The following is a 25,911-nucleotide window of genomic DNA, read 5'->3' as shown; positions in this document are numbered from 1 at the left end:
CATTATTCGAAGGCATGAACGTTCGAAGGGAGAGTACTTTCCCCTATTTCTTTAATTTTTTTTAATGTAGAGAAAAGTGCTCTCCCTTGCTGAATTTTGTTTGTTTTTCGTAAGAGATTTACACTAAATTATCACAGAATTATCAACAATTGATGATAAGTCAACTAATTTTAAATAGAAATATGTAAGTCTTTTAGGAAAACTAAATGAAAATTCACATTATTCGAAGGCATGAACGTTCGATTCATATTCTTAATCCGAATGCATTAACTTTCAAAGCTTTTTGTGTTTCATTTATTCCCTAAAAAAATTTAAAACAAAATTAAATGGTTTTTGTTCGAAATTAGGAGTTGTAACCTCAACAGGACAGTTACAAAATTCTAACCTCAAAAAGTTCTTTTTGGGAAAAAAATCTCTTGAATCGAATTGATGCATTTTGAATAAAATCTCTAAATTAGAAGTTTCCTTTTGGTTGAATTATTATTCCTAAGGTAAACCCTGATTTTTATTATGGCAGGAAAAATACCAAATTCTAACCTTAAATTTTTTTTGAGGTTAGATTGTTTCTTCTCAAGTTTCTGACTTTGGATTTTCATGCATTTAAGATAACAGGATCCAGAAAAGGATAACTTTTGCCCTTTGAAAATAATGTATTAATTTTTTAGGTTAAGTTCAACATAACCTCACATTTTACAATAACCTCATGACCCAGTAAATATAATGAGATAGACACAATAATTTTAGCAAAATTTACATTCAGGTGTTTCATCTTTGAAGAAGAAATATCCATCAGCTAGGAATTTGCCATAATCTCTGTAGATATTGATGTCTTTTTCACCACGAAATTGCCTTTTAGCTGGACTCAAATCATTATTAACTCGCACATTGGACAGGGATTTCTTCCCTTTGCCCTTTAAGCACTTTTTCTGCTTCACCCACTCAAATGATTTACGTAGCCACGATGGCATTTTTTCTCTATCTTTTTATTCTTGTCTCTTACAGTTTCTTTTGCAAAAACCAATAAATGTTTTTTTTTTGTGTCTCAATTGAGGAGGTCACATAAAATGAAAATATAACGTGTATACTTCACGAGGAACGTCACAAGAAGAAGACAACCAAGGGGAAGATTCCAGCTAATGTGCTTTTGTGCCAGAGAGTCTTGTTTTATCAATAATGTCCCGGATTTGGTGGTGCTGTTTCAACGCACGCCAAGAGACACATTTTCAGTCTTTTTTTTTTATTATTATTATTTTTAATATTTTTTCGCAAAAATGAGAATTTTTTGACCTCGCCTCAACATTGATTAGTCTTTCTCTATCGCATTAGCCGCAAATTTGCTTCAATTTTTTGTTCTCGTTTTGGTGCTTTCTTTTTGTATGTTCCGAAAATGGGTAAAAACTTGACGTAAAAATGATCGATAAGAGAATTTGTTGAGTCTATTGGCGGTTTTTTTTTTTCACTCTCTAGCCGAATGTTTGTCACAAAATGTTTTAATATGTTTTCTCTCTTTAATGTTTAAAAAAAATTAATTGTTTTGTTCGTCTCTAATCAATCACTTCAGCGCATTAACATTATTTGTTGCAATAGTTTAATTATCACAATTTGATGCACTACAAATTTGAAATGTTTATATCAATACAACAGGAAATTGAAAAACACGGTAAAAGTCTCACTACAATGTAGAGACATCTCAAATAAACTTTTCCCCCTATTCAGCAAAATACACCAATTAAATACATTTCAATGTCCAAAAAAAAAAACCTCCAACTATTCAATTCTCACAGAATGCCCACAACACAATTGTAAAATTGTTAATAAAATGCACAAAAGAGAAAACTCTCCCAATAATATTAGAATGGATGTTGAGCTTGAGAGCAAAAGTTGTTGCGCGAATGAGAAATTAACATCAACTGCGAGAAGTGCCTTATGCCAACATCTCTCTATCTATGTAATGTTTCTTTTTTTTGTTGTTATTTTTCTTTTTAAATGTTATTTCAACTGACTATTTCTTCCTTAATCTCCGTCTGTCATTTCTTCATCAATTTTTCCATTTATGTCTCCATGCGATAATCCCAATCATGAACAGACGATTATTTACTTTTAGGGAGCAAAAAAACAAACTATTTTTGACTTATCAACTATAACTTTAAAAAATACTATACAATAAAAAAAGGGAGGCAAAGCATTCTAGCTTTGTAAGAATGCTCCTATTTATGATTTCGGTGATATGTTGTCAAATTTGACTAAAAACAGCTATATATTTTTTCGAATGGTTACAGCCTAATCAGGAATTCAAAGACCTTTCAGAAAGTTCTTATCAGACTTTAAATCGGTTTTGAAATACTGTCACGAATATGCCTCGATAGCGTCTAGGAGTAGTGAATTCCTCAAGACAGCACTTCCCCCCTGGTCCCACAAGTACGTAGGCCTATTATTTTCAATTTTACACTTAAGCGTATAATTCAGGAGGGCAACGCATCTGCATTAGCCTATATAAAGGACCCAGTCAGTATTTCTCTGTTATGTAATTTTTTCCAAGATTCCGAAAGTATGATATTAAACACGTGGTCAGACTTAAAGTAAGAGGGGAAAAGAAAATGAAAGTATAGAGGGATCGGACATAAAAAACAGTTCTGTGGGATCAAAATAGCCAAGGTTTTGGAAAACAGTACTCAGGCGCGTTCCACTGGTGGTGGAGGCCTAACAAGATTACCCTTTTTAAGGTTCTGTTGACGTATTCGTAGCCCAGGATTAATCGACTGTCAGAGGGCTAGGGTGGAATCACCAGTTCTCGCCAGTGCCCCACTTCTCGCCACTTACATTGAAATCGCTATTTTTCGCAATTTATGAAATAAATGAGTCGCAATTTTTTTGTATTGTTTCTGCTTCTACGCATAGAATCGAAAAATAATAATTATTCGTTTTGGATTCACGATTTTGATCACTTTTTAGAGCAATATTTTAAGCAAGTGCATCGAATCCAACATCTCTTACCAAATGTACTAAGTGTCGTCAAATTTTCATCAGGCCAAAAATACCTATTTGGGTAAATAATTTGTCTATTGAATATTTAATTGCACTTGTGGAATACATAAAATTTGTATTTAGTCAATTAATATTTCATTTTATATTATTTTTGTATAAAAATGAGGCATGGCGAGAAGTGGTAATATTCTGGAATTGATTTTACCACCTGTCGCCATATCTTTTCAATAGGCGACGCTAACTTCACTTCGTTGCTAACTTCACTGCATTGTTTACTTTCTGCAAAAGCCCCATAATTTGATTTCTCAAATAAAAGTGAAGAAAAATCATTTAAAGAGAGTAATAATAAAGTGATCACAAGGAAAGAGAAATGGTGAATGTATTCTTTTCATAGCATTGCCTAAAATAACCGAGTGTGGTTCTTTTCAAGTGGGTGGCGAGAAGTGGTTACAAATTTTACAAAACTGGCGAAATGGTTATTTTTGCATTATTAATAAAAATCAGTTTTTTAATTAGTCCAGCGTTATGTTCTAGGATTATTGTTTTCACGTATCTAGAGCCAATACATCTAAGTAACTTTGTGTCAAATTTGACTTATCTTGTAACAAGGATTCAATAGTTATGATTAAATGAATTTAATTTTTTCCTAAACACGGCGATAGCCGGTTATTCCACCCTAATCCTACACAGTAAAAAAATAATTACTACGATTATCGCGTGTAATAGGAGAGCATCGATAATTGTAGTAAATTTGTAACGATTATCGTACTAAGCAAAGTTAAAAAACAAGCAAGTTGAATTTTAGTAGTTAAAAAGCAAATTAAGTTGAATTTTCCTTTAACAGTTGCACTGAAATTACAAAAAAAATATAAGAAGAAGAATGAGTTCAAACGAAAGTATAGTTGAAAGTTGGACTTTTTGCTGCGATAATCGGTTGAAAAATTACTACGACAATCAAATTGATTCTATTACACGCGATAATAGTGGAAATTTTCTATCAGTCAGTTGAATGAAGTTTATGCCAATTTGTTGCTTAATTTTATTACTATTATAGTAACTTGAAAAATCGTTAAAAATTCTATTTCAATCCGATTTTGAGTAATTCGGATAGCTGATAAAATTTTTAAATAGTTTATCAAAACGTGAATATTAAGTTATTTTTTCTAAGATATCGATTTTTATGGCTCTGGCACATTTTTTAGATCAGGAAAATTTCCTAAAATCAAAATTCGCATCACTTTCTTTCTCAAATGTTTGCATACGTCTATCTCATTCTTTCACACAAAAATTCATTTGAGCTGTTTGACTGATCAATTTTAAGTGATGTCTAAAATAAGAAGAAGAGTGTGAAAGAGTGAGATAGACATATACAAAACGTTTAAGATGTGTGAATTTCGATTACATGAAATTTTCTTGATCTAAAAGGTGTGCCGGAGCCATTATTATTTAAAAAGAATTGTAATGGCTCCGGCACACCTTTTAGATCAGGGAAATTTCATTAAATCAAAATTCACATCCGTTTCTTTCTTGAAAGTTTTGTATATGTCTATCCTACTCTTTTGCATTCTTCTTCTTCTTTTGAACATCAAAACAAATTAAATTTATTTGAGTCCAATTTTGAGCCCTAAAGAGTGGGATAGACTTATGCAAATCTTTTGAGAAAGAAAGTGATGTAAATTTTGATTTCATGAAATTTTCCTGATCTAAAAGGCGTTCCGGAAGCATAAAGACTTTTCTTCGAGGAAATTGTCGTATGAAAAATTGGGTAAATTTCTCGATGGATCCGGATCTTTCATTGAAGATAAAAGCTCACCAAAGTCACCAGATTAATTTTTCTTTGAAGAAAATTCCGGGAAATGGATTAAAAAATTTAATGGAAAATGATCTTTAAAGTCTCAAAGGCTTCTCTAACAAGTTTCTTACGAAAGTTCTTCATAAATTCGATGGTTAACCGATTTTGATTATTTTAAAAAATGTGGAGAGCTTCAGAGATTCTCTAAAAGGCCTTTAAGACATTGAAGTTTTCTTGAAGAAAAAAAAGCTGATTCCACGCTTCCATAAAGTTCTAAAAATCCATTTGAAGTTCTCAATATTAGATTTTGTGGAACGTTTATTTAAAAAAACGGACAAAACTTATAAGTTTTAATTGTTTTAAAACATACTGCTCTCTATTTTCAGAGTTCGAGCAATAAAAACTAATCTTAATTTCTCTCTATCTCCGAGGGATTAGTTTTTTCCTTCCTCCCATTCTCTTGTGTTTTTATTAACCCTTCAAAATCTCCAGAAAATAATCCCAAAGTGTTTATCACTTTACTCAAATAATTTGTTACGCTCGATGCCTCGTCACACGACATCAATTTTTGACCAATTTTTTTTCTTTTAACTTCAAATACTCTTCTAGAAAACACAAACTCACTTTTCCAGCTGGAAAATCGCCTTTTTAGAATGTCAAGTTCACTTGTATTTTTTTTTCTGTGTCAAAGTTAATTATTTGCACACGCGACAATTAGTGCGGCTTTTTTTGCCGATAACCTGCTGAAATTTATTATTTCATCAATAAAACATCTAAAATAGATAAACTTATATTTTTTTTAAATTTCCTTCAAGAAAACAATTCCAAGAAATGTATTGAAGATTTTTTTTTGATGACCCCATAAGTCGATGGGGTTAATTGATTTTCTCTTTCTCGAAAGAGTTATTCAGTTATTGAAATTTTCTTGTGGGGGGAAAACCATCAATCAGTGTGGGGAGGAATATTGATGTGATGTTCATGAGGAAAGTTTCAAATAAGAAACTTGTTTTATGTGTGCCCTTTTGTGAGAGATATCAAGAACAGAAACCCATTGGGAAATTTTAAAGGCTGTATACAAATTGAAAATTTTGGGGAGAATTATTGATTGGTTTCAAATAAAATCTTTAGAAAATATTATATGCTTTTGCTAGCATTGGTAAATGATAGTAAATACAAATTCGTATATGAATACGATTTCTTGAATTGTTTGTAAAAAATAAACGAATAATTTTTGAATTTAATTATTTACTTATAATTTTCTTTTAATTTTTTTTTAAAATAATTATTTGTAATCACTGGACAAGAAAGACTGTTACACAGACATTTCACCGATTTTTACTAAGAAATTGCGGTTTTCAAATATTAAGGTTATGTTCATCCTAACCTAAAAAGTATTAAAGAATTAAGTACTCAGGAAAGCTAGCGATTAGTCTATTTTAGCATTCGAACGATAATTTGATAAAATTAATGAAATATATTAAAATTCGTATACATTTTGGTTAAAAATAAAAGTTATACAATAAAATTTTAAACAGATATAAAATAAAATCATTTATAAATTTAATCATAAACTTGAATATTTCTATCCAAGAATTTTTTATCATCAAGATTCTGTATTCATTGAATTCTTTGAAATATTTTATTTATTTAGTTTGTTTAAACTGACAACATTTGATTATGCCACAGTATAAATGATTTTGCTAAATCGTACAACACATTCTAAAACATTCCAAGTTCGTCAGACTTATGCCGAATTATAGACACAGGCTGATCCTCGAGAACACTCAGCTCAGAAAATTTGGTGGTAAAAGATCAGCCGGAACTATCATACACTGAGGATTTAGTATCAAGGATTAGCGTTTAAATCAATAATTTTTTAAATACAGATAGGAGCCCTTCCCATTAATCTTATTTGCGACATTACGCGTACCATTACTCTCCATGTTTCTTTTCATTCAATTGACATTTCGAAAAGTATCCAGAACAAACCCAAAGTGAAGTTTTATATTTTTACCACTTGGCGTTGTTGTCGCTAATCCTCGTAAAATTCATTCACTCCGAAAGAAAAATCCGAAAAAGTTAAAATAACATTCCGGAAATGTTTATTTTACCTTGCATTATTGATCCAAAATCGGTGTAAATATTACCCTTTTTAGGTGTATTACTAATACTCAAGTGAAAATAGTAAAATTTGTAGAGAAATGTCTGGGAAGATTCATTGAAAATTCCCAACACAGACAGGGAAAATTAATAGATTTTCTAAAAAAAAAACCGTATTAAATTTATTTTCATTTAAGGATATACTTCAGCTGAGATGTTTTTTGGAAGCTCTGCAGCTTCTTTCAAGAAAGCCCCGAGAATCTCGCGTAGGAAATCAAAATTAGAAATAGAAAAAAAAGTAAATTAAAAGATAATAAATATAAAAAATTAATGCAAGAAAAAATAAAAAAAATAAAAAAGAAAAAAAAAACAAATAAAAAATGATAATAAAATAATATTCAAATAAATTTACCATTGAAATTGCCAGGGAAACCTAGAAAAAGTTCTACATGGAGGTGGGTAAAATTTAGAAACTTTTCCTGAAGATTTAATTAGGAAATAACCGTGAAACAAACCAGTTTTCCCGGAATTTTACTAAGATTTTTTTGGAAAATCTATGGGAAATTTCAATAGAAAAGCGGGAAGAAATTCATCAACCTTCATTAGGAATACCCATTCGAAAAATTCCTCAGTTTTCCGGTTGTCTTTTCGAAATTTCTCCAGAAAATCTACAGGAAATTTCCTCGGAAAATCAGGAAAAATCCAACGACCCTCCCCGGTTATGTCACTTTTCCGGAAATATATTAAATATATGTGAAATGGGATCGGTAATCTTTGTTTTTTCCATTTTGTTTTTTCCACTTTTGTTTTTCACAGTTTGTCTTTGGAATCTTTGCCTTCGGTAATTTTTGCTTTTTTTGGAAACTTTGTCTTTCGAAATCTTGTCTTTTATACATTTTGCACAAATTTTTGTAAATTTTGTCTGTAACACATTTTGCAAAAGTATATTTTATAACTTTACAAAAATTTCCCTTTTCTCAGAAAATTTCCCTTTGCCCCAAAGGACGAAACTAAAAACTTCCCAAAACAGAGAATTTCCCTTTACCCCAAAGAACGAAACTAAACCTTTCAAAAACAGAAAATTTCCTTTTGCCCCAAAAAGGACAAAACCAAAAATTTCCCAAAACACAGAAAATTTCCCTTTGCCCTAACGAAACTAAAAACTTCAAAAAACACCATTATAATATCACTATTTTATTTAATAAAATATAGTTGTTTAAAATATATGAAAGACAAGATTTCCAAAGACAAACTGGGAAAAACAAAAGTGTTAAAAACAAAATGGAAAAAACGGAATCTTTGTTCCATTTGAAAACCATTTGAAATGTTCCCTCTAAACAGAATCACAGAATGGAATAATTGAAAATCACAAAATACCGCATTGAATTATTAAGAGAATCACACATTTGGAATTACTAGAATCACATTGGAATTCCATGGAATAAACGGAATATGGACACAAATTTTCGATCTTGAGTAACCCCTTGTTTTTTTCTAGGAAATTTCATATGAAACGGTGGGGACATTTTTATAAGGAGCCCCTATAGCCAACGGCCGCGGCGATTCCATTGGATTTCCAGCAGCCTTTTCTGCCATGTTCGCTGATTTTACCGCTAAAAATCAGCGTGGAATTCCCTGGACTTTGCCGCTCAAAATCCGCGTAAGCTTCCGAGATGGAATTTAACGCTAAATTTCTTCCTAGAGTTCCATGGACGTTTGCGGAACTCCGTATAGGACCGTCTAATAAGAAATGTCCGCGAGTTTCCATGGACTTTTCTCTAACGAATATTTCCACGGCTTTTCCTATGGATTATTAGCGTATAATCGGCAGTCAGCCCTTTAAAAATTCGGAAAAATCCTCTATATTTCCACGACATTATCCGTGGAAATTTCCATGCAACGGCCTTAGAGGCTTCCGTGGTTTAATATTACGGAATTTCACGACTTTTCTAGTGGATTTTTTCACATTTTTCTTCAAAATAATTCCAAAAATGATTAAAAATTTCGTGGAACTTTCATAGAGAATTTCCAGAAAAAAACTTCCACAAATATGGACGATCAGTGCCAATTGGCAGCTTAGAACTTGGAGAGTATTCATCTATCAGACGAACACTCAATTGTTCTACTTTTGCATTGAAAATATTGCTACCATATCGTAAATTTGAGTATGTCTAGCTCGCAAGAATTATAGCTTTAGGGCGAAAAATAATTGCTGAATTTTCGCGCTTACTTCCATGGAGTCTAGATCGGAAAGATATCAGAAAATATACTCGGAATATTCAAAGGAAATTTTGAATCAATTTCCAGGGAATGCTCTCAGATATGTTGCAAGAAAATTCCTCGGACTTTTTTTTTCCAGGAAATCCACGCGAAAAAAAGCTGATAACTCCGCAGAATGCCGAGAGGAATATTAGCGTTTATTTCCCCGGAAACTCTCGCGGAAAAATAGGAGAAAAATTCCATGGATTTTTCTGTTACTGTGAAACTTTGCGGCCGATCGGCTACAGGGTGTTCAAACGGTTTGACATTTCCATTTCAGCATGATCAATGTGAAGTTTGTTGCATACCTTTTCAGACTTTTTATTATATTAACAGATTACAGATCTTTTTCGCTGAATACCAACCAAAATTGAGTCAAGAGATCCATTTGAATTCTTTCGATCAATACTCTCAAAAAATTTGCCATTTCGTCTTGTTTCAAAATAGGTCAAAAGACTCTTCAACATAAGTTGCCTTTTATTGATATTTTTTAGAGTTTGTTAAGATAAAAAAAAAGACGAAACTCGTAAAATATTAGCACCAAATTTTGCCGTTATTTCAGCCAGAATTTCCGCAACACGCCTTACTTTTTTTCCAGCACCAGAAGCCCCCGGAAAGCTAATCTCTTATTTGCCAAAATTAGCCATAATTGAGCTCTAAGAATGAGTCAATAGCCTCTGTCTTTCAGGAGGATTTCTGGGAGGATTTTGTCTCAGAGGGAATCTCTTTTGAGTGCATTGGAGCACTTTGAGAGAATCTTGGAGGCCGTAGCATTGAGTTGTTGGGCGATTTCCGAGACAGTTGGTGCGAGAAAGAGGGAATGAGAGTGTGAACGAGAGGGGGATTGGCAAAGTGGCTGTCATACTTCCAAAAAAGGTGCTCAGACGCCCATGCACAATTTCACACCAGAATCCGTGTGTCTGTTGCTGTCTCTGTGTTCAGCACCTTTCTGAATCACGCGACAGAGACAGCAGAATACCTTCCCGTCGACCCTCAGTCCACAGGGGTATCCCCAAAAGCCCTTTGGTTAGTTGGATTTTTGATGAATGGTACTTACCATCTGTCCTCTTGATTTTAATGCGCTGCCCAATCTCCAGACAATTCATCGTGGGACCTATGGGGCGCTCCTGTTTCTCCTAAGCACTCTAAGAACAATCCAAACTAAAAGCTGCCTTGTCTCTCCTTCCTTCCAAATTATCTTCCGATGCTCCTCCAGTCAATCTCTCACGCTTTTATTTCTCGAAATTCTTCACACTGCTTCGTGTATCACTGCAAAAGAACATCAAAGCAATCACCAGGTGCAATTGGGGCCACAATCCAGAGGCTAAAAAGCGCCCCAAAAGGCCTTTTTTTGTGTGTTCCAGAGAGACCAAACGCCATGACAATTCGCTCAAACTCAACTCAAGCGCTTCACTCACACAATTGCACCCAATTAATTCCACTTTCCGTGCAATTGATCAACTAACAAATAGCTCCACAATTAGCACTACATCACACAATACCAAACAGTGGACAAAAGGGCCCCAAAAAGCCTTGAAAAGTGTCCCGTTTTTGGGGGAATCTTCTTTTTCTTTCCAGAGCCAACGCCGCCACTGGATTTTTTGTATGCGCGTCCGGACACATTTTTCTCATGGCTTTTTCACCCCCTGGCCACTGGGGCAACTGCCCAATTTCACACAAAACATCTTCTTTACCTTGTAATTGTGATTTTTGGGGCACTTTTGTGGCGGCACTCGTGGAATTCACATAAATATTTTAATTGGAAAATTGTACACTGAAACAACTGCAATTCACAGGCGACATGATCAAAAACTTCACTGAAGTACGCTGTCAGCGCCCTCTTGCGTCAAATTATTCACTGGTTGTTTTTCAAATCAAAATTTACAGGGTTTTTTCTATATTTTCACTATATTCCATTAAAAATTTCTCATAAGTCCAACAAGAAGTTAATTCGAAACCCTTTGGGTTGGTCCACTATGAAATTTATGGTGCAATTTTCAAGGAAATCTTCCCAACGGTTTTTCTATCCCAGGGATTTTTTGATTTTATCCAGGATGGATGAATTCCCGCCAGGGGAGCCACCATCGAGGATTTTTTTGCATGCGAAAAAGCCTCGTGAAGAAGAAGAAGAAGTGGTGAAGTGACCTCGCCGGATTTTGTGATTATTTTTGTGAAATTTAGCCATTTTATACGTTTGGAGAGGTACAATGACTGAAGAATACCGTCTGTCCCATCGATCGAAGAAGCGTGTGAGGGAGACAAAACGCAAGGCACGTCCTGGTGAGTAGATTTTCTCCTGGTTCCAGTGTCACATGCCACCAAAGTGCTGTCAAATAATGGGAATTTTGGGGGTTTTTGGGGCACTTCCGGGGGCCACAGAGCTCAATGATAAGGGTGCATGGAGTCAGTTGGGGTATGCGGAGAATTTTGAGCCATTCCGCCACTTTACGGACAATGCAGAGCGCATTGGGGGCAGAGAAGTGGACTGCCAGGAGTTTATCCGGGATTTTGAGGCTCCGTACAAGCCTGTGGTGATCACAGGGCTGCAGGAGGGTTGGAAGGCACTGGAGAAGTGGACGATGCAGCGTCTGGCCAAGAAGTACAGGAATCAGCGTTTCAAGTGTGGCGAGGACAATGAGGGCTACAGTGTCAAGATGAAGATGAAGTACTACATTGACTACATGCGCTCCACCCGCGACGACAGTCCCCTGTACATCTTTGACAGTGGCTTTGGGGAACACCATCGACGCCGGAAGCTCCTGGAGGATTACACGGTGCCAAAGTACTTCCGGGACGATTTGTTCAAATACGCCGGAGACAGGCGTCGACCGCCGTATCGGTGGTTCGTAATGGGTCCAGCCAGGTCCGGTACGGGTATTCACATCGATCCGCTGGGGACTAGTGCCTGGAATGCCCTCGTGGTGGGACACAAGAGATGGTGCCTCTTTCCTACGCATACGCCCAAGGAGCTCCTCAAAGTCACCAGCTGCGACGGTGGGAAGCAGCGGGATGAGGCCATTACGTGGTTCCGGGTGATCTATCCAAAGACTAAGGATCCCAACTGGCCACAGGACTGCAAGCCGGTGAGTAAATTCTTTCCTCTGACCGACGTTTCTATCATGCTTCATGGCTTTCATGCTGCATATGCTTCATGTTCACTTTTTAGCCCAAATAACTATCAAATAATTATACTACGACCGTTCTGATCGTTCTGATGAAATTGCAATGTTCCCGGGAAATATAGCTGAACGTCTTAGCGCCCCTTTGATTTTTATACTAACAAATTATGTGAGGAAATTAGGAAAAACTACTGAAACAAAAAATTGCTGAAATATGTTTCGTGTTTCCCCACTGTTTTGTGTTTCTTCTATATTTTCAGTATCTCAAGTGCTTAAAATTTTTTTTGATAACAATTTACTTCTTAAATTTACCCTTATTTTTTTGTTGATTACATTTTGGTTTTTGTAAAAATTAATGTCACAAAATTAGTCAAAAACTCCCATTTTCAATACGTGTTTCTTCGCTTCAATTGTGTTTCACTCGCTTTTTACCATTCTTCGCTTTCCACAATTTTTTCTCAAGATTTTCCTGCTTGGAAATAATTTTGAGGCTTCTGGAGAGAGATTTCAGATTCCATTGTAAATAATTATTATCAATTTTATCGCTCTTTTGGAGGTGAAAACAGCAATAATCGGAATGCAAATTTATATTTCCATGTTTGTCGTATGTTTCAAAGTTTCTTCTGTGTTTCACGTGCTTTTTGGGGTCTTAAATCGTCGCTTTCATCAACAACTATCGGAATTTTATTGCGATTTTGAGAAAAATACATATTTAGGATTTGTGTGATTTCCGTGATTTCGTTTATTCATCTCATTTGAAAAAAAAAAATAAAATTTTATAACCCTGTCCTTCATTAATAAAAAGTTATCTGTATTTGTCGAAATTTCATTTTTGGTGAAGTTACGACAAATTTCCGTATAAAAATTTTTGTTAATCAGCTCCGTAACGTCTTTAGCACACTTGTTTCTATTATTAATTCAAAACTTAACAAAACAACGCGATATACAATATGTATTCAACAAAACTTATGAAATTGAAAACTATGCAACACTGAGAAAAAAAGAGGCTACGATTAGCTTTTTTCGTCATAACTTTAACACTTTTTAGGTGTAAAAATATATCAACATTTTTTAATGTTAATTTTACGCCTTTTGAAATCTCTTATTTTCTGAAATATATTTAAAAATAAAAATTAATATATGTAATTAAAAATATTTTGTGATAGAGCATTCAAACATGGGTAGATTGATTCGAAATTTCCCTTTTGAAATGAAAATGTCCCAGTGAGTTTTATCACGCCGTTCATTTGACTAATATTTTGGCGTACAATCCATCTTCGAAAAGCTTTCTAAGCGATGTTCGAAAGTTTCGAACACTTAGGCTTTACAAAATCAGTCTTTGAAGAGCTTAATGTACATTTTCCTCCTAAAAACTAAAAAAAATGAAGATTTGAAGCGTTTTGATTGGATATTTTAACTTAGCCAATTCACAATTTAGCAAATAAACGCACCGAAAAAAAAAATCCAATACAAAAATATGATTATTTATAGAATAGTGGGAAATAATGAATTTTAAATATTGTATTTTTTTACCATAAATACAATAAAAAGGAATAATTGCATATATGCAGCAGATAAGCCTCTTTCCATAAAAAAATTAACAATATCAAAGACACAAACCTCGATTTTTAGGTTAATTTACTTAAACGATATCTCTGGTTCGAAACATTTCCATTGAATCTGCGATAAAGTAAAAAGTTAGTTATTTCCGTCAATTCAATCGACATAATTTAAAATAGTTAAGCATAATTGTGATTATAGCACCTCATACTTGAACCAAAGTTGTTTTGCAATCATCAACAACTAAAAAAAGTGAGACAAAAATTTTAGAAAAATAATGTTTATTTTGAATCTGAAATTTTGCATTTTAAAAAGTTCTTGGAAAGAAGTTGCCATACATAACTGTGCTATAAAAAATATTTAATGGAATTTTTCATTAATCCGAGACACATTGGAATGAGCCATAAAAGGTATCGCAATAAGTAAAGACACTGCATCACTCTATTAATTTTCCTCTTATCTTAGTTATTTATTTATTCTTTTGATTTTTGGCGCAAAAAGCTCGATTTGTGAAACTGTATTCACAAATATTCTTGGAAAGATATTGCTATAAAAGATTGATCAATATAAAAATATTTGCTGGAATTTTGCATTATTCCGAGACACATTGCAGTGAGCCATAAAAAATATCGGAATAAGTAAAGACACTGCATCACTATATTAAATTTTCTCTTGCCATTATTTATTTATTCCTTTGATTTTTCACGCAAAAACTCGATTTGTGAAACTCTGGCTCCACAAAAATTCTTGGAAGGATATTGCTATAAATGATTGAGCTATAAAAAAATATTTGCTGGAATTTTTCATTAATAAGGGGCACATTGAAATGTTCCATAATAACTATTGGAATAAATAGGTATTGCACCATTATTATTAAATTTCCTCTTGCCCTAATTTATTTATTTACTGTCATAATCTCTCGCTCAAAAAACTAGATTAGTCAAACTTTGCCTTCATAAAAATTCTTGGAAAGATGTTGCCATAAAATCACAGAACTATAAAAAAATATTTACTAGAATTTTTCAGTAATCCGAGACACATTGTAATGAGCCATAAAAGTATTGGATTAAGTAAAGACACTGCACCATTATATTAAATTTCCTTTTGCCTTAATTAATTTATTTATTTATTGCTTTGATTTTTCGCGCAAAGAGCTCGATTTGTGAAACTCTGCCTTTACAAAAATCCTTGGAAGGATGTTGCTATAAATGATTGAGCTATAATTTTTTTTCCTGGAATTTTTCGTTAATCCGAGACACATTACAATGAGCCATAAAAAGTATAGCAATAAGTAAAGATACTGCACCACAATATATGTAATTTCCTGAAGGAAGTAGCCATTATCCTGGAAAAAGTACCGCCGTTTTCTCTCTCCTCGTTCTATCGATTCTCGATGATAAAACGCACAGTGTATACGTTGAACTAAATTTATTTAACAACTAATTCAAGATAGATGGAGTCCATCATCTGATCTGATGGACAGATTTCTAAGATATTTTCTGAATTAAAACGCAATGGTTGAATTTTTTAACTGAGAATGTTGTTTTCCTTCTGACGTAATGGTGACTTACGGTGGTGTTGTCTGATGACATCCATAAAGTTGCTATAAAATGTAATTCCCGATAGGTGGCGACTTATGTCGTACCAATTATATTAAATTTTTCTTGCCCTAATTTATTTATTTATTTATTGCTTTGATTCTTCGTGCAAAAATCTCGATTAGTCAAATTTTGTCTTTACAAAAATTCTTGGAAAGATGTTGCTTATAAATCAATGAGCTATACAAAGAACGATTTATTGGAATTTCTCAATAAGCATAAACATATTACAGTGAGGTATAAAAAATATCTTAATAAATAAAGACACTGTACCACTATATTAAATATCCTTTTGAAAAAAAAATTGAAGAAAGCTCGATTAGTGGAAAAAATTATGCCTTTTATCCACATTATTAAGTACATATATTTTTATCAAGGAAAAGGAAGCAAAACGAATTTTGTTTAAGGATGAAATAATCTTCCTGACATCCAAATCTCGTATTCTGTAGTCGTTTGGCAGAATATAAGCAAGTACTTAGAGTGGTTCTTCTTGTTTCTATTTACAGTCGCTATCAACTGAACAAAAAAAAACACTGTCTTAGAAGAGCTTATCCAAAGCTCCTGTATTCATCTTTTGTGAAAAAGCAATTATAAAACGAGAGCCACAATTTTCTTATGTGTCTTTATTTTTTGGCACAAGAAAGAAAATCTAAGAAATTTCGCCCATTTTTACATAATTTACTGCTTTGAATTTTTTTGAAGTTACGATAAGTGAAATCCAAAATTGATGGTGGTACAGAACTACTAAAAATTTGTGAAAGAAATTTAGTTAATTGAAATAAAAAAAACTAATTTGAAAAAGTATTTTCTGTAGCACGGAATGGGCTGAGTTATAGAGCGCTAAGTGTATGATGCAAGTGTCCCGGGTTCGAATCCACTCCCGTTCCCAGATTTTTATGGCATTTAGGATGCTTGAATAGCATCAAATAAACTTTGAGGATGCTATGGAGTGCAAAGGAATATGACAAGGAGATTATTTGTCGATTTAGCGATGATGCAGTGTATTAGCTTAAGTTGCTATAATTTTATAGCACATGGTATGTGTCTCGGCTAACCGATTTTTATTGAAAAGAAATAGCAAAAAAAATCAAAATAGTGGGTAGATAAAAGGGAAAATCCGAGTTAATTTCGGACTTTTCTGCCATGGAACAATTTCCAGGTGGAGATCCTGCAGAAGCCCGGAGAGACAGTGTTTGTGCCAGGAGGTTGGTGGCACGTGGTGCTAAATCTCGATGATACGATCGCTGTGACGCAGAATTTCTGCAGCAGAACGAATTTTCCGGTGGTGTGGCACAAGACGGTGCGTGGTAGGCCAAAATTGTCCCGAAAGTGGTACAAGGTGCTACAAGAGAAGGAGCCTGAATTGGCCAAATTGGCATCCGAGGTGAATTTACAACAGAGCACTGGAGTGGCTTCGGATAGTTCTAGCAACTCGAGTTCTTCCTCCAGCTCGGATTCGAGCGATGAGGATGAGAGTGAATCTAGGTCCTCGGACAGTGGCCAGGAGAGTCTGACGGCTCACAAGAAGAAGAAACGACGACTACATGCTGATGATGGAAATACAGCAGAGTAGACGCGCGCGAATTTTCTTGGTTTTTTTTGTAGCAACCTCTTCGATTGATGTCTCCTCGGGAACTTTTATATAATCCTACACCGACAATATTATATCAATTCCTGTAAAAATATTTAATGAAAGATACACCCTAAAGTATTCGCCGAGATATTTTGTGGAGGAAGTAAAAAAAGAAAACAATGCGAGAAAAATGAAGAATTGCCTTTTATTTGAAGTTTTTTTTAGGTGGATAGGACTTGTCCAGGGACGTTCGTTGGAATTTCCTACGACGTTCCAAGGAATACTCTGAGGACAGTTGGTTTTCTGGTATCTTTATAAAGGAAAATTTGATTTTGTTTCTCGAAAAATTTTAGCAACGGATTTTTCCTTGGACTTTCAGTAGAAATTCCAAGGACATACCAATGGATACTCCGAGGAAGGTTCGTTTTGTGGAATTTTACGAGAATGCTTTGATTTATTCTGGACAAAACATTGTCCAGGATAAAAATTGTCATTTATTTTGCAAAGATTTGGAGCAACGGATTTTTCCTTGGACTTTCAGTAGAAATTCCAATGACATTCCAAAGAATACTCCGAGGAAGGTTGGGTTTGTGGAATTTTACGAGAATGCTTTGATTTGTTCTGGACAAAACATTGTCCAGGATAAAAATTGTCATTTATTTTGCAAAGATTTGGAGCAACGGATTTTTCCTTGGCTTTCCGATATAAATTCCAAGGACATACCAATGGATACTCCGAGGAAGATTCGTTTTGTGGTATTTTATGAGAAAGCTTCAATTTATTCTGCGCAAAACATTGTCCAGGATAAAAATTGTCATTCATTTTGTAAAGATTTGGAGCAAAAGATTTTTCATTGGATTTTCGATAGAATTCCGAAGGACATTCCAATGGATACTCCTTGGAAGGTTCGTTTTATGGAATTTTATGAGAAATCTTCGATTTATTCTGCACAAAACATTGTCCAGGATAAAAATTGTCATTTATTTTACAAATATTTGGAGCAACGGATTTTTCCTTGGATTTTTGATAGAATTTCGAAGGACATTCCAATGGATACTCCGAAAAAGGTAGGTTTTTATTGTTCTGTATAAATAATGTTATACAAGACGTTCTGAGCTTAGAAAGAAGTATTTTTGATTTTACAAAAACTTGAAGCAACGGATTTTTCCTTGGATTTCCGGTAGAAATTTCAAGGACATTTCATGGAATATTTCAAAGTACCTTAGATTACGCGTAGATTGATAAGCAACTTTTTACAAATTATTATCTTAGATTGCAAAGTGCGTTTTACTTCAGAAAGAATTCTAGAAATGAATTTGTCTACGGACTTCAGATGGATTCTTTAATTACATTTCTTTAAAAACGTTCTGGTTCACTTAGTAATGTTCTCGTTAAATACTCATTTTATAAAGAAAAATTGCCATTTATGTCTTGGAGACATTCACAAAGGAACTTTACTGTACATATTCTTTGGAATGTCCAATGACATTCCAAAGAAAATTCCGAGGACACATGGGAATATTTTTTGGGCACATGTTCCATGAACAATTTCCTAAATTAAAATGTTAGGAATGCGAATTGACATTCACTCTTTTGTTAAGTTAATTAAAAAAATGGACCATTGTTGGAATCTCCTACGGCATTCCTAAAAAAATAATTCAAAGCAAATTGGTTATTGGGTTCGTTTCATAAACAATTCTGTTAAAAGTACGGTTGAAATTCCATTTTCACCCCTTTTTTTTCTGTCTTCAACACATCATCGCTTTCGATATATCCTTCTATTTTTTGGTATTCATGGCACAGCGTGCAAATATTTATCCAATAGAATACACGAGAAATTTTGCAATCACAATAGAAAAAAAATCTCTCCTGTGAAGCTTGTGCAGATTCCTTGAAATACCTTCCACGTGCAATTAGCGACGGAACAAAGGTGAAATTTATTATTTCAACACTCTCTTAAATAGATTATGCAAATAATCTGAGCACAAAATACTCTCTATCTGCTGCCACCCTTTTTGCCTGAAAATTATTGCAATGGCTTTTTAATTTAATAAATTCATTTAGCATTATCAATTCATTTGCACACCAAGTTAACTCTCAACATTAAACCATATTTTCCGGTGATATTTTACAGCACGGAATTGTCGCAAATCTCTCGATCTGTTGAAGAATTTATTAATTCTGGACATGATAGAGATAGGGGATTCATTTGCAAAATAAACCATTAGTTAATTTACCGAGGGTGAATTAAATGCTGATTGAAAAATCAATATGTACTTATGTACCGAATAATCTTCGAAATTTGATTTTCATAACATTAAAATATAAATTTTACATTAATACTTAAATTACAGTTTTATTATTATTATTTTTTATTTTTTAGTTTGTTAAGATTTTTTTTAAAAATAGATTTTAGCACCGAATAGGTTGATAAAGGTTCCGTAGAACCTAAGAAACCTTGGGAAAAGTTTTGCAGGATTTGAGGAGCCTTGAGAAAGGTTCCACAGAACCTACAAAAACCTTGAGAAAAGTTTTGGAGAATTAGAGGAACCTTGGTAGAGGTTTCGCAGAACCTAAAAACCCTGAGAAAAGTTTTGCAGAATACAAGGAGCCTTGATAACTTAAGAAACTTAGGGAAAAGGTTGTGGAAATCGAGGAGCCTGGATAAAGGCTTCGCAGAACCTAAGAAATTAAGAGAAGTTTTGCAGAATTCGAAGAAGCTTGGTAAAGGTTTCGCAGAACCTAAAAAACCTTGAGAAAAGTTTTGCAGAATGCGAGGAGCCTTGATAAGGATTCCGCAGAACCTAAGAAATCTCGAGAAATGTTTTGTAGGATTCGAGAAACATTGCATAAAGGTTTCGCAGAACCTGAGAACTTTGATGAAAGTTTTGCAGAACCTAAAAAACCTGGAGAAAAGGTTGTAGAAATCGAGGAGCCTGGATAAAGGTTTCACAGAACTTAAGAAACTGTGAGAAAAGTTTTGCAGAATTCGAGGAACCTTGGTAAAGGTTTCGCAGAACCTAAAAAACCTTGAGAAAAGTTTTGCAGAGTACGAGGAGCCTTGATAAGGGTTTCACAGAACCTAAGAAACTTCGAGAAATGTTTTGTAGGATTCGAGAAAAATTGCATAAAGGTTTCGCAGAACCTGAGAACTTTGATGAAAGTTTTGCAGAACCTAAGAAACATTGGGAAAAGTTTTGCAGAATTCGAGGAGCCTTCATAAAGGTTTCACAGAACCTAAGAAACTATGAGAAAAGTTTTTCAGAATTCGAGGAACCGTGGTAGAGATTTCGCAGAACCAGAGAAACCTTGAGAAAAATTTTAGAGACTTCGAGAAACCTTGAGAAAAGTTTTTTAGAATTCGTAAACCCTCGATAAAGGTTTCGTAGAACCTAAGGAAACTTGGGCAATGTTTTGCTGGATTCGAGAAACCTTGATAAATGTTTCGCAGCACCTAAATACCTTGGGCAAAGTTTTGCACAATTCGAGAAGTCTTGATAAAGGTTTCGCAGGATCTAGGAGACTCTGAGAACGATCTCGCAGAATCAGAAATTTTAATAAAGGTTTTTGCGGAACTCACGAAATCTTGAGAAAGGTTTCACAGAACCTAAGGAACCTTGGGAAAGGTTTTACAGAACCCAAAAAAAAACCTTGAACTGAGAAAGGTTATGCGGCACTCTCGAAATCTGGAGAAAAGTTTCGCACTCCGTTCGAGAAAAGTTGCACAGAACTAAAAAATTCTGAAGAAAGATACCTTTTAACCCGAGAAGCGTTAAAAAGAGATAATTTCAAAGAACACGAAAAGCAGCCATCCTACAAATGAGTTGCCCCTCGTGAAGGATTCATAAATTCAATTTGATGAAGGCATAAAATATATTCTAACTAGAATATTTCATAACATTGAAATAATTTTGCTTTCATCTCACTTTGCTGCAATCTATTCATACAAAATCTCTCTATTTCTTCAAATAGCGGTTGCAGGGTAAATTGGAACTTGAGATTGAGAGTTGTCGAAAAAGAATAACATAAAGTACTCTATGAAAAACGATATTTTTCTCAGTGTTACGAGATTCTTAATGAAATCGATCTCCTAAAACAAAAACCAAAGGTCCGCCCGCTTGAAATGGGGGAATGGCTCTTTTGGGGATGGAGTGCTTTATCCCTGGGAAACGTGATATGAATTCTTAAGCACTGGATGGACTCATGTGGCCAAACAGATGCACTGTTGTGCAGAAAGAGAAAAAAAACAACCCTATTTAAATCAAACATCCCATTCAGGATACGCAAAAGCTTACGCTAATGGTGCTTTTAAAAACTTTTTTCAACCCCTGACCTTCGGAGCGCTTTTAGGGAAACTGGGCCCACAAGTTCGATGGAATTTTATATGGTAGTCCTCGGGGCTTCTTCCCAGCCATAAATCCGTTCAGTCCCCCTTCGTCTCTTCGGTGAAATCGTAAGAGATATGGGGGAAGGTATAGAGTTCAAATTTGCTAGGTCTATACTCTGGCTATCTTATGCTACAGCCAGTTGGGCTATAAGAATCACAGCTGCCGTAAGCAATCATCACTTTCCAGCGAAGAGATGGGTCAGGAGGTTTTTTAGCCAAGGGTTTGAGGAAGTTCTGTGGGTGTTTAATCTCGTGGATTGTCGCTTGAATCAACTATTGTTCTAACAGTAGATATTGCAAGACCACAGTACAACCTTAGTAAAATAAATCCTTCTGGTTGTAAACATTTGATTTTTAGTTTTGCTTAAATTAATGTAGTACAAGTTTTATATTTTTCTTGCTTTATAATTTAAAGTTACTTAATGCTTATCGAATGTATTGTCTTGACTTGAATTCACTTAAGTGATTCCTTTTCTCAACATCGTTCTGGATATACTTATTGGACTTATTTAATTGGACAAATTTATCAAAACCACAGTGATTTTATTAAAGCTAGTTGGTAGAAGATCCATGGGCATTGAATTCGTTGGGATATTGCCAGAAACTGTAATAGAAAACTTAATAAGCTGAATGCAATCTGTAATTTGATTGTCTGAGGAATACATATGTTGGTTATCACAGAATCCAGCTCAAATGACCAATTAATGTTATTGTTTACCTGTATAATGACAATGTAATGGTAATACATGAGACTTCTATTTATATCTTTCGTTAGTCATCGTAGAATCCGGCTCGAATGACCAAAAATATATAGTTTACCTAATCTAAGAATTGATATAACTATACTTGTTAAAAGAATATCACAGTAAATCTTGAATTATTCAGGAATTAAAGGAAGTGTGAATATTGTTACTCGTGCAAGTGCCTTGATGAGAATGAGTAATTTAATGACAGAAACTGACATAGACATGAAGTTAGCCAAAAGTTAAATTTCCGCCAGAAGGCGCAGCAATCGTGAATGAGATATTGGCGCCAGCTTTTATAAAAAATAATCAAAAAGTAGTTAGAACAATTGGCGATGGAAGCGTCAAGAATGCCAAAGAGTTTTCTCGAGTTTTCTTGTGGTTTTGGGAAAATGAGTCGATTTCTGATGATTTTTGTGGTAATTTCCCATGGGGATATCGTTAGTATAAATATAGAAAAGGGACATGGGAAGTGTTGAAGAGACAAATTTCCAACAAAGACATAATATTTCTTCGGCAGATATTGTGTGTAAATTATTTTGGCCATTATGGGAGATAAATTTGCAGGAGCATCGTTGGGAGAAAATACAACTGCCATTAAATCATCGACCACCACGAAGATTTTCTAGAGCGCGACGTTTTATGCAAGAGAACGATGATTTACCTGTAATAACTTTCCAACGAATAATTCCTTCTCTCTATTTTACAACCATGTAGGAATTCTCTTTAGCCTCCAAAAACCACCTCTCTGGAGAAATTTTCCTCAGGCTTCCTATTTTTTTCCTTCTTTTGTCATGAGAATATCTCTTGAGCTTGCATGGAGTAAAGTATATAAGGAGTCAAACATGAGATAGTCGAAATCAACCCCCTGGAAATCATTGATTTTCAATAAAAAATAGAGCTCATCCCTTCGCATAATTCACCATAGAAGCAGTAGAGCAGATAAATTTGGGAACATGAGAAAAAGTGACGACAAAAATTGGATATAAAAATAAAACAAGAGCCTATAGAGATAAGTTAATGATAATGGCATTCGGTCCATTTGATATCATCTCCGCCGGTCTCTCTGTGTCCTTCCATCCCACATCCGGCTATAGGGTCACCCCCTGCACCGAAAATCCGAGAGGGAGCCACAAGGGCTGAATCTAGGCCGAAATAGTTATGCTTCAAATATCATACACGCGAGCATGAATTCGTCATGAGACAAATGACGATGCTTTATGGGCGCATTTTTTCCTCCCATAGCCACACACATCCCTTCGCTCTCACTGTCGAAATCATCTGAGTGTACAGATAACCAAGGCAAATCCCCCAGCCACACACTCGTGCCGGGTTTTTGCTGACGATGCCGCGAAATCCGTCGAGCCCACAAACTCAATCGCTCGGCAAACAAATCAGTCAGATTGAATTAATTTGCCGACGAATTGGAGTATCTTCCACCATAAATCTGACTGAAAATGAGCAATACAACATATACCGGGGAAATCAATTGAATTGTTCTAGTTTCAGCAGTATTATTAATTCATATATAGAATTACAATATGCACTAAAATTTATGCTGTGCTTTAGATTAGATATCCAATTCAATTATATTATAATTTGGGTTATTAAGAGAGAGGAAATGAGGATTGTATTTTATTACAAAATTACTTGTGGATTCATATTAAATACTTGTAGATTAATTGCATACACTATAAGGAAAAGTGCCCATGCTTTGCACGATCCCAAGTTTCATAATGACTAAATTTTCCTATATTTCTGAATAAATGTGACTCCGTAATATAAAAACAGGACACTTTCCCTTTTCCCCCAGTACTCCTAAAGCTTGACCGCGGTGTCATATATAAGATTAATATTAATATTAAGAAAAGCCCGAGAGAGAGGTATATAATATTCAAAATTCAAATGTAATATCACGTGTGTTAGAAAGAGTACACACTAGTGGAGCAATACGATGAGTAAGATATTACTGTTCGTATTAATTGCTTTCTGAATCGTATTACAGTATAGTCCCGCTATAGGCCATCGCTCTATAGTCCACAATCTATCGACCGTTGATTTCAAATCACCGAAGTTATGTTTTTTAGTACGCGACATGCAATGTTGTCATAATTATTTTTTATTATTTTTGGCAAACTTTATTGAGTAGTTGTGATAATTCTGATCCATAATGAAGAGAGCGAGAACAAGTACCACAATCGCAAAGAAAGTGGAAGCCATCGAGCAATTTCAATACTAAAAGTCGTTGATAATTTTAAAAAATGACATGGACTATAGTGCGACCCAAGTGTCAAATCTGGAACCAAATATGGCCTATAGCGGGGCTCTACTGTATTAACATAAGGCTCAAAGGACAAGTTTAAAAAAAAAACTCTTTTCGTTCGTCCAACTTACGCAGAAATAAATTGATAATGTACACCAGTCAACTATAAACAACGATTTAATTAAACACTTTAATAGGCAATTAGAGAATAGCTTTCAGATATTATTGGAATTAATTTACTGAGAGAAAATTTATGGTCTTATTGCGCTGAAGATTAAGCAAAAAAGTGACATTTGAAAAAGTTGACCCAGTTGGACGCGCGTTGTGTTGTCAAATTCCTACTAATACAGTAGACTCTCTTAAATTCAGGCAATTGGGACCCAAATGTCACCCGAATTAGACAGAAATTCGGGTGTCAAACTATTTGAAATGCAACGACTTTTTGTTCATCTACATTCTTATATATCAAGTTTACATACCGATATTAAACTTAATTCCATGAAAATCCTAAATAATGCAAAATAACATCATAACTAAGAAAAACCATGAAAATTTTGAGCATATTTGCTTCATTTAACAAGAATAACCAAATGTGAAAAATGTCAAGAATTTTTTTTCAAATTTAACTGCTGCCCGAATTAAAAAGTAGTCCGATCTTAAAAGAGCCGAATTAGCGAGAGTCTACTGTATGTTGTTCAGTAGCACAAACGTTCTTCCATCCTGGAATTCTAGAAAATTGTACCAAATTTAACTTTCTGCAGCAAACGTTATTAGTTTGTTGTTGACATTGTTAACTATTGAAGTGTCAAGAATACCGAAAATTCGAAATGGGAGAACAATCAACGCTAACGCGGCGAATATGTGAACTTGCACTTGAACATATTTTCAAAAGTTGCCCCCCGTGCCAGTGTGTAGAAGCCTTGAGTCATGATTTCGAACATTTTGTAAAGCATGGGATGTTTTGAGACGTTTTTTCTAGTATATCATTAGAATTTAAAGTATATTAAACGATTATTCTGTAAAAGATAAATTGTATAATTCATAGAATTCGAAAATTTATAAATATTCAGTTTTGGGAATCCTTCACTGGGCTCTCCGATATTCGGGTGATTGGTACCAAAAATGAAAGATAAAGGCCCATGTGGTAAGGGTTCCTTTTTGGTTTTTCCTCTGTTTGACAGCTGTCACCCGAATATCGAAAAGTTCTGTGTTTGCTTAATGATTAGTGTAACAGCGACATGTATTAAAGTCATGTAATTTAATATCATCCATTTCCACTTTAACTTAAAAACTACCTGAAAGTGCATAGCTTAAAAAGCTGCAATTCAGAAGCATTAAAATTATTAATTTGCAACTCAATTTGCAATATCCGTCAAATCCCGTCAAAATAATTTTCTCACCAAGAGAGTTTGATGCATTTATTTGGCAGCATTTAATTTTCCAGAGCGGTGTAAAAATCACAATCAAAATAGAGTGGAATATAAAACGCAAAAAATATATAAACTAAAAAAAGAATCATACCAAAATGCACT

General features: G+C 34.3%; 2 protein-coding genes across 5 annotated transcripts in view; one reads left to right on the top strand and one right to left on the bottom strand.

Moving 5' to 3' along the window:
* LOC129806247 (kinesin-like protein Klp10A) overlaps nucleotides 1-10,991 on the bottom strand; it is a 43,386-nt gene extending 32,395 nt beyond the window's left edge. For 2 of the 4 annotated variants that reach the window (XM_055854700.1, XM_055854701.1), the window contains exon 1: nucleotides 755-2,499. In XM_055854700.1, the coding sequence (XP_055710675.1) occupies nucleotides 755-968 (214 nt within the window). In that variant the 5' untranslated portion in view covers nucleotides 969-2,499. Of the gene's footprint in view, nucleotides 1-754; nucleotides 2,500-10,193; nucleotides 10,406-10,830 lie in introns of those variants that run through there. The other 2 variants (XM_055854704.1, XM_055854703.1) reach the window with 2 other exon arrangements.
* A 233-nt stretch (nucleotides 10,992-11,224) lies between these two features.
* On the top strand, nucleotides 11,225-17,177 carry LOC129806255 (bifunctional arginine demethylase and lysyl-hydroxylase PSR). Its single transcript, XM_055854719.1, has 3 exons — nucleotides 11,225-11,416; nucleotides 11,516-12,219; nucleotides 16,573-17,177. Exons 1-3 carry the CDS (start codon nucleotides 11,344-11,346, stop codon nucleotides 16,984-16,986), a joined length of 1,191 nt encoding a protein of 396 aa, XP_055710694.1. The 5' UTR covers nucleotides 11,225-11,343; the 3' UTR covers nucleotides 16,987-17,177.
* The last annotated feature ends 8,734 nt before the right edge of the window (nucleotides 17,178-25,911 follow it).

Source organism: Phlebotomus papatasi, chromosome 3, assembly GCF_024763615.1.
Source record: "Phlebotomus papatasi isolate M1 chromosome 3, Ppap_2.1, whole genome shotgun sequence".
In the NCBI taxonomy this organism is placed as follows: Eukaryota; Metazoa; Arthropoda; class Insecta; order Diptera; family Psychodidae; genus Phlebotomus; species Phlebotomus papatasi.
This window is presented reverse-complemented; position numbering and strand designations above follow the sequence as displayed.

Coding starts and splice junctions, on each gene's coding strand:
- LOC129806255 (XM_055854719.1), top strand. CDS start 11,344: ATGACTGAAGAATACCGTCTGTCCCATCGATCGAAGAAGCGTGTGAGG. Junction 11,417..11,515: donor AAAACGCAAGGCACGTCCTG/GTGAGTAGATTT, acceptor CGGGGGCCACAG/AGCTCAATGATAAGGGTGCA. Junction 12,220..16,572: donor GGCCACAGGACTGCAAGCCG/GTGAGTAAATTC, acceptor AACAATTTCCAG/GTGGAGATCCTGCAGAAGCC.